General features: G+C 42.6%; 1 protein-coding gene across 1 annotated transcript; it reads left to right on the forward strand.

The window, feature by feature from the left end:
• The first annotated feature begins 8,406 nt into the window (after positions 1–8,406).
• On the forward strand, positions 8,407–9,120 carry LOC149212585 (uncharacterized). Its single transcript, XM_089388733.1, has one exon. The coding sequence runs from the start codon at positions 8,407–8,409 to the stop codon at positions 9,118–9,120; it is 714 nt and encodes a 237-aa protein (XP_089244859.1).
• Positions 9,121–9,698: the final 578 nt, after the last annotated feature.

Consider the following 9,698-nt stretch of genomic DNA (forward strand, 5'->3'; position numbering starts at 1 on the left):
GTTTTATGGGTTCGTTTGTATTTCTGAGAGGTCTGGAAATGATATTGATGTAATTTTTTGTTTTGATAATGAATACAAAACACAATAATTTACACAAAAAAAGCACCTTAAAAACCCTTTGGGGCACTTGGATTATAAAGAGTTTATAAGGGAACTCAAAATGACACACTTAACGAAAAAGAGAGTTGGACTGAGAAAGGCGATGGGAAACTAGGGTTAGGGTTTGGGATCAAGTGACCCCAGGCAGACCTACTCCTGGTCAGGGTGCAGGGGATCCCGTACCCACATGCGGAATCACACACCAATACAACGACATTTTAAATAAGGGCAGAAGGCGTTGAGATCAGGCTAGTCTGAGAGGAAAATGAATGAAGCGAGTGGGGGGGGGGGGAGATCCCCTCCTACAAGGAGATCACAGCAGGGGAGTCAAGTCGAATCGGTGCAAATGGCGGATCTGGGAATCGAAGCAAGGACGCGCCGGTGATGGGAGCGGTATGGCAAGCCAGGACGGGGAACAAATGTTTACCGAGGGCAACAAAAAAACCCAGGTTCGTAGTTCCAAATAATAAATTAGAGGAGTATAGAGGATATATGAAAGACCATGCACTTATTTGCAAGTTTGTAGGAACATGGCCATCTGAGAAAGATTTGATGAAATGGATACAACAGAAGTGGAAACCCAAAGGGCATATAGATCTTAAACTGGGGGCAAAAGGTTTTTTCACAGTAATATTTGCTAATCTGGAGGATAAGGAGAGGATATTTGAAGAAGGCCCATACTTCTTCAACAACGCAGGGCTATTCATGAGGCAATGGGAAGAATGTTATAATCCGGAAAAAGAAAAAATGTTAGCAGCACCAGTTTGGGTCAGACTATTTGGGCTCCCGATAGAATTCTGGGATCCAGAGATTTTAGAAGGAATTGGGAACTCAATCAGGACCTTTGTGAAGGTAGCAGAAACCACCAAGAGAGGCAGATATACATCATATGCCAGGATCTGCGTCTACATGAATATCACAGAACCACTGTCGGATAATATTGAAATAGAATATCATGATGAAGTCTGGCAACAGCCAGTCGATTATGAACACATTCCTTTCAGGTGCAGACGGTGCCACGAGTATGGCCATTTGTTTAAAAATTGCCCGATGAATGAAGTCAACACACCAATAAATCAGGGGGATGAAAAGAGAAGCACAGAGCAGGAGAGAAAGACGTATGAAGGAAACAGGGGAGGGTTTACAGAAGTACAGAGAAGAAGAAGACCCCAAAAAGGAAAAACCAAACTAAACCCCTCTTATCCAGAAGGCAATCAGAAAAGTCAGAATCAGTTCGAGGTCCTACGAGAATTAGAAATGGAAGCAGAAGGGGAAGAAGAGGAAGATGAAATAGGAGAGATCCAGAAAGAAAATAAGAAACCAAATAAGATGGAATTGGAAAAAGAGGGAGAGAAGGGAGACCGGGCTCAAGAACAGATCCAAATGGAAATAGATTCTCAGCAGGAACAAGAAGGAGAGGAGGAACAGGTCATGAGGAAACTTCTACAGGAATGGAAGCATCTGGACGAATGGTTCATACCAGATGATCAAAAACAACTCTATAAAGATATGTTCCAAAGATACAAAGAAAAACGAGGGATATGGATAGCGAAGCAACCAGAACAACTTGGAACACAAGGAGATCAGAATACAGAAATAGGAATCACAGGGAAGGGTGGAAGGAAAAGAGGAAGGAGACCTATGAGTGAGACCATTCAGATGGTAGGAGATATGTTGGTGAATTCAGGAAAAGTTGTACCATTGTCGGAGGTTTTCCAACAACCCCTCAAACTATTGAAATGATTATTACAACCTGGAATATTAGAGGGCTGAATAGTAAGGGAAAACAAAGATATCTGAAAGAGAGACTCAAAAGAGATAAACCAAATATAATGCTAATCCAAGAAACCAAATTACGAGAAAGAAAACTAAAAGAAGTGATGAGCAATTTTAAGCCGCATTATGAGATCATTGGTCAAGATGCGGTAGGCAGTGTAGGAGGAGTAGCAATCCTCTGGAACCCAAAGGAAGTCCAATTTGAAGACTGGACCAGCATACCATGCATACTCTCAGGAAGATTCAGAATTCTAGGTTCTCAAGAATGGATCCTCTTATCTAATGTATATGGACCCCACATACAGAGCGACCATAGGGTTTTCCTTCAGAACATGGCAGCAATGCGATCCTTGTATCCAGCTTCGCCTTGGATAGTGGGAGGAGATTTCAATATGCTAAAATCAATAAACGAAAAAAAGGGTGGACTCAGAAGAACAGAGGCAGACATGGAAGCCTTCGGAGATTGGATAGCAGAACAAAGGCTTGTGGACATACAGACAACAAATGGGATCTATACATGGAATAACAGAAGGGGAGGTAGACACCAGATCACTTCCAGACTAGATAGATTTCTAATGTCGGAACAGATCATAAATTGGGACATTTTCATTGAAGTTGTGATTCTTCCTGGGATGGATCGGACAATTTTCCAATTAAAGTAGAACTAGACATTAAAGCAAGCCCTAAGAGAAAGCCCTTTAGGTTCGAAGCCTTCTGGCTCAGGGATAAAAATTTCATGAAGAAAGTAGAAGATTGGTGGAAACAAAGTAGTCAGAAAGGAAGAAACAGAATGCAGACATTTCAGATGAAACTAAAAGAACTGAAAGGAAACATCAAGAAATGGAATAAGGAGGAATTTGGACATATACTCAAAGATCAGCAGCTTCTAGAGTAGAAGATGAAGCAAATCCAACAAGAAATAATTAATACAGGTAGAAGTGAGGACCTGGCCAGAGAGGAAGGGATCCTGATAGGACAATTGGAAGAGAGACGAAAATAAGAAGAGATTTTGTGGAGGCAAAAATCCAAGGTAAATTGGTTAAGAGAAGGGGAATGGAATACAAAGTTTTTCCACCAAGCAATGATTCAAAGAAGGCAAAGAAATAGAATCTTCTCTATTAAAGATGAAGCAGGGACAAGAGTTACACAGCATGAGGAAATAGAACAAGTCTTGGTGAAGCATTTCAAGGATCTCCTCATGGAACCTAATGTAGACCGTGGAGAAGCTATTGAAAGAATATGTAGAGAGATTCCGAGTAGGATCACTAGAGAACAAAACCTTTCCCTGATGAGGGCAGCTACTCTGGAGGAAGTAGAGGAGGTAGTAAAAGGGATGAAAAAGAATAAAGCCCCAGGCCCTGATGGATTCACGGTGGAATTCTATCAAGCAGGATGGGACTTCTTGGGCCAAGACATACTGGATGTTGTGGAAGAATCAAGAAGGAACCAGAAGGTAAGTACAAGCCTAAACTCAACCCTCTTATCTTTGATTCCGAAAGAAACTAAGTCTGAAGTCCCCCAGGGCTTTAGACCCATTGCCCTCTGTAATGTCATATATAAGATAATAGCTACCTTAATGGCTAAAAGACTCAAGCCTATCTTATCTAGCATTATTTCCCCGGAACAAACAGGCTTCGTGGAAGGTCGGCAAATCCTGGATGGACTGGTGGTCTCCCAAGAAGTAGTGCACTCTTTGAAAGTTAAAAAGGAAGCAGGTATGATGATTAAACTTGACCTCTCAAAAGCTTATGACCGTCTGAATTGGAAGTATTTGAAAGAAGTTTTAAGGGCTTTTGGCTTCTGCAATAGATGGGTCGAATGGATTTCTACCATGATCTCCTCAACCAATTTCTCCATACTTGTGAATGGAACCCCCTCCCAGCCTTTTAAAGCGTCTAGAGGACTTTGACAGGGGGATCCTTTGTCACCTTTCTTGTTCATCATAGTTGTAGAAGGCCTAGGTAGGTACATCAAAAAAGAAGTAAGAGAAAGAAAGCTCAAGGGAATACAAATATGGGGTAACAACCTTCCTATTACTCATCAGCAATTTGTAGACGACATTATGTTGTTTTGTAATGTGTCTCTCAGAGAAGCCCACAGAATCAAAGCAATTTTAGACCTTTTTATGACAGCTTCAGGTACCCAAATCAACAATGACAAGTCCTGCACTTATTTTTTCAACACTGCTGGAAATATCAAATTTTTTTTAACAAGAACTCTAGGATTTCGATCAGGAGAACTCCCAACAAGATATCTAGGAATGCAGTTAGCCCTGAATCCCCTAAGGGTGTCAAATTGGCAACAAACCATTGAGAAAATTGCTAGGAAACTAGCTAACTGGTCTTTCAGAACTTTGAACTTGGCAAGCAGAGTTGTTTTAGTTAAGGCAGTCCTTCAATCGATTCCAATATATCAACTATCGGCAATGGCTGCCCCTAAAGGAGCATGTACAAAGATGGCAGAAATCTTCAAAAAAATCATATGGGGGGGTCCAAAGGATCAAAGGAAATGGTCTTTAGTATCATGGAAGGATTTAGTGAAAAGCAAGACGGAGGGAGGATTAGGACTTAGAGATCCCTATATCCTGAATCAAGCAATGGGTGCTAAGTTGTGGTGGCGCTGGATGAGAGGAGGAAACGATCTATGGAAAAGAATATGGACAAAAAAATATAATATGCCTACAAAACCAGAGGAAATATTAAGAATAAGGGATACATCGAAAGGGTCGACAATCTAGAATTTAGCCAGTCTAAACAAAGAAATAATAACTAGGCATGCTTTCTGGGAAATCAGGGATGGCAGCTCAGCCAGGTTTTGGGAGGAGGCCTGGCAGCAAAGAGAAAGACTGAATGGACTGCAAGCCCTATCAGATATATGCCAAAAAGCAGATGAGAGGGGAATGAATTTGGTAAGGGACTTCTGGAAAATGGGGAGCCAAGATGAAGTCTGGAGAATCTGGAAGAATCCGGAAGAATGGATGGATCAAGTCGATGGAGAACAAAGGGAGTCATACCAAAAGGAAATGCAGACAAGGAGAATACCTATAAGATCTGGACCGGACATTCTAAGATGGGGACACACAATAAAAGGAAAATTTTCAATTAAAGAAGCTTATCATCTTTTAATTCCCAGAGAACCAGAGGATACGACAGTAAATTGGAAACAAATATGGAATAGCAATTGGTGGCCGAAAGTGGCACACTTCCTTTGGTTGGTAAGAAAAGGTCGCATCCTGACCTGGGACCAACTCCAAAAGAGAGGCATACATGGTCCCCCCAGATGTATTCTATGCAAACAAGAACAGGAAACGCAAGAACACCTCCTAAACTCATGTAAAGAAACTCAACAACAGTGGGAAGAGGTCAGGATGCTCTTTGGAAAAACCCACAGAGATCAACAGAGCATTAAAAACACTATTAAAATCTGGGGAGGAGGACATTTTACGAGCCCGGTGGTAAGACGAGCTTGGAGCCTAGCAGTAGGGATGAATATGTGGATGATCTGGAAAGAAAGAAATAGAAGAATTTTCCAAAACAAAGAGATGACAAAAGACCAAATCTGGGGAAAAACCTTGAGCCATATTCGTGAGACTATACTTGCGGATACTTGGAATGGAGAAGACTGGGAAACGACGCCGGAAGAAGATCAGATTTTAAGGAAGCTAAACCTGCATCAAGGGATGGTGGCCCCACAGATGTGGAAAGAACCCAGGATAGGATATAATGGCACCATGCACTTCTCCCACCCCATGGCTGGATTCATAAAGTTAAACTTCGATGGAGCCTCTAAAGGAAACCCAGGCCCAGCAGGGATTGGAGGTCTTTTTAGGGACGATCAAGGCAGGACAAAATGGACTTACTCAGATAATGGAGGCACTATGAGTAACAATGAAGCTGAATTGATGGCAATATGTCAAGGATTAAAGATAGCAATCAGAAATGGATATAATAACCTGGAAGTGGAAGGGGATTCCCTAATGGTCATACAAATACTCAAAAAACTTAACAATGGGACCCCATGGGACAAAGTTACGCAGAGTTGGAGAACGGCCAGTCTAATCCAAGAACTGGAAAGTATCCTAAGAAGATTTGAATATATGATCATTAAGCATGTTAGAAGAGAGGCTAACAGAGCAGCAGATTATCTTGCGAACTGGGGTTGCCAGGAACAGGGAAGGAAAATGCATAATATATGGACTATGCATTCAGAGGACTTAGAATTAGAATAGCTAAGAACGATTCTAAACCAAGATAATCATGAAGACATGACTCAAAGGCAATAGAGACAGATGGCTCCCGATTGGGATGTGGAATAAGGTAGGTGAGGGTGGCAGGAGTGATTATGATCACGGAAGGACAGACAGATGTAACCACAGGTACGAAGCTGCCCTTCCAGCCAAAACAATGAGTAGCAGGATGGTGCAAGTCTCAAGAAATTGGAGTGGGGAAGGTGGAATGCAGAAGATTAGTAGTAGTGGCGGCGGTAGTGGAAGAGTGAGAAGGTTGGTGAAGAGGAATTATATGAAGGTGGTGGAGTATAGAAGAAGGGGTAATCTAAGCGGGACGAAGGAGGAGCAGAGCGCAGCGCAGCCAGGAGGAGCCATCAAGGAGGTTAGCGATTCCGGGTATGTTAAACCTGAGATCCCTGCATTCCTTTTCTCTGTCTTAGTAGGTAAAATGGACAAATTTAATATTTGTGAAGCCCCTGAGGAAGAAAAGGGTTGGAGTGAGATCGCCCTTCACTCAGCGATACATTGTGAGGGGCAATTGGGTCAGAATCGGGGGGGATTCTCGATGAATGGGGGAATTGTAGTCGGGAGCACAGTCCGGGAAGAAACTTGGGAGACTATGTCAAACAATCCACTGTAAAAGCAGAGGGGAAGTCTGAAAGAGGGGATTCGAAAATCATGTCCTTAGCCCAACAATTGATCTGCATGACAGAGGGTCTTATACGCCTCCTGTATCCTGGAAATGATGAACAGTGTCAAACCCAAAAAAAGGGTGGCGACTGTAGCAGAAGCAGAGGAACAACCATAGAGAAAATTGTGGTGGAAGACATTGATGAGAAACTTAAAAATCTGACCCCTGTGATTGATAATTGTCAACAGGAGAAGGTAGAAAATAGGATGGCGTGCCCGGGTCGTGGTAGAGGACGTGGAGGCTGTGGGTAACCAAGGCAAGGGAATCAGGAGAGCCGGCCAACAGGTTCCCCAAGTAACTAGAGCAGAGGGAGAAGGTCCACCTTGACAGCAGTGCAGGAAGCGGCAAGAGCGTATCGAGAAGGTACGAGTGAAGAAATTTTCCGAATCATTCAAGACATGGAAACCAATGTATTGGAGGAACAGTCTGAATCAGAGACGGAAGAATGGGTTGAAATGATTAGAGATCCGGGGAATATGCAGGGAAGGCTGACTCTGTAGAGGCAGTCTCTACATATCTAATAGGTATTAAAGCACCTCCTAGAAAAGGCTCTGGAACAGGTGGCGAAGGAAATGGTGGAGATTGAAAATGGCATACCAAATATGCAGAAAGAAATGAAAAACTTCCAGGTTCTCATGATCAATCAGAACAACAAATTGGAGGAGATGCATCAGCTGCTGTCTCGGAAAGGATCGCACAGACCCAAGTAAGGATGAACAAATGGATGCTCCCATGGACATGGACCAGAATACAGGCATCAGGAAGGAATGATTCTCTTGAGTCCCTTAAGAGTTTTTTTGTGAACCTTTTAGTTTCATAGTTTTATGCATGACAATAGCTTAATGGGTAGTTTCAGTTGTATTGTGCATATAGCCAAAATGGAAAGACTCGTTAAATTCTGTTTTTGGAATGCTTATAGAAAACTAAGGTGGCCAACAAACCTAGTTTCCCTTCGGGGCAGGTTGAGGCCACCAAAATGATGTATTTGGTCTCGTTGGTTTTTATGAATAGAAAGAAAGGCACTACTTATACTTACAAAAAAAAAGGGTTTATAAGCAAAATTTAGATAAATTGAATTAGAAAATATTCCCAAAAATTTTTCAAAACTTAATAATAAAAAAAAAAAAATCATAAATTAAAATTAAAATTTTAACCTTTAAAATACTAAAAACAAATAAAAATATAATATTAAAATACTTATTAAACCCGTTATAGGAAAAATATATTGTAATTACACTTGGTCAAATAAATTTGAATTTTTAATTAGTTGATTGAAATAAAATATTTGAACTATAATTTTATAAATTTCTAAAATAAATAGATATTAAGTATTTAATAATACTATATCAATTAATAGAAAAAGACTTGATCGCTGCGACTGCTGACCTAGCCGCCGCTCTGCATCCCTTTGGCTCGGCTCTGGTTGTTTTGGCAGGCTCTGCAGCCTCCTGGGACCTGCGATCCGGTCTTCCTGCTGCGTGGAGTTTCCTTGTGCGGCGCCCTAGCTCCCTGCGCGACGTTCTAGGTATCCGCTTGAGTTGATGGGCTCCTTTTCGCTCTTTCTTCTGAGATGACTTGAGGGGTCCGGATTTGATAGCTGATCGCTACTACAATGGAGCCGCCCCCTCCTCCTCCCCCTTCTGATGCTGAAGCTTTTCTCAAACTCCTGGAATCCCTGCCGAAGAAGAAAGTTTCGGAGGCTGCGAAGTTCGTGAAACGTTTGTATGACATCCCTGAGATTTCGCTCCCCCGTGAGGGTCCGATCCAGGTAGCCCTTTCTCTGGCTGAGAGAGCATTGGTTGGTCAGTTCACAGACCTCTGGCCCTCCCCTAAATCCACGGAGAGCTGGGTTGCCAGGAATCGGGCTCCGTTGATCAAAAATGGCGTCACCTCGTATTTTCTAGGGAAGGGATTCTTTACGTTTGAATTCTCAGACAAGGAAGACAAGGATCTCATATTCCGAAATGGTCCCTACTTCATGGGTCCTCAGGGTTTATACCTCAACAAGTGGATGCCAGATTTTGATCCATCAGTTGACGTTCCCACAACCGTTCCTGTGTGGGTTAGGCTGCCCAATCTGCCAGTGCATTGTTGGAATTGGGAGTCCCTAAAGCATATCGGAAACACATTGGGCAAGTTCATCGACCGAGCAAATAACAAAGATCAATATGACTGTGCTAGAATCTGCGTTGAAGTTGACCTGGAGGTTGGCTTGCCCGAGGCAGTAAAGATCAGGGTTGGAAGTTGGACTCACGTTCAAAAGCTGGATTATGAGCAGCTTCCGTTCAAATGCAGGAAATGCCAGGTTTATGGGCATTTTGCTTGAAACTGTCCAAAGAATAGTGAAATGGAGAAAGGCAAGGATGAAGGATGGACTCAGGTTAAAAGGTCCAAAAATGCCCATAAAGCCACTCGAACGGGTAATACAAATGGCATTGGCCCTCAGGCAGCCCCTAGAAACCAAACCTCCAACATGGAAGAGCAAGGAAACAAATTCGCTCAGTTAAGCTCAGCGATAGAAGACATCCAAGAACCAGAGGTGCAGAAGGAAGGATCGACCCCCAAGGAGTCCCCTCGGGACCAAAACAAGTGGAAAACAATGACAGATCAAAAGAGATCCACATCGAAGAGACAGAGGATGTGCAAGGCTCAGAGGAATCAGAAGAAGAAGGCGAAATAGGTGCTTCGCAGACCTCGGCCAGAAGATCACTGAGAGGCCGAAAATCAGCTCGGGAAAAAAGAGAGCAAGAGACTTACAAAGATAAACTCCAGGGAAGTCAACCAACCCTCGAGAAACTCTTGGAAAATACTCCGAAGAAGAACAAAAATCAGTCTCAGAGCTCTAGGGGAGCTCACCATCCAAAATGCAAGTGATGAAGATCATCTCCTGGAACTGTAGGGGTA

Source organism: Pinus tabuliformis, chromosome 1_1 (genome assembly GCF_031772625.1).
Source record: "Pinus tabuliformis cultivar Carrire ecotype Pingquan chromosome 1_1, CPIR1, whole genome shotgun sequence".
NCBI lineage: Eukaryota > Viridiplantae > Streptophyta > Pinopsida > Pinales > Pinaceae > Pinus > Pinus tabuliformis.

Excerpts from the sequence above, each read along its gene's own strand:
- LOC149212585 (XM_089388733.1), top strand. The coding sequence starts at position 8,407 with ATGGAGCCGCCCCCTCCTCCTCCCCCTTCTGATGCTGAAGCTTTTCTC.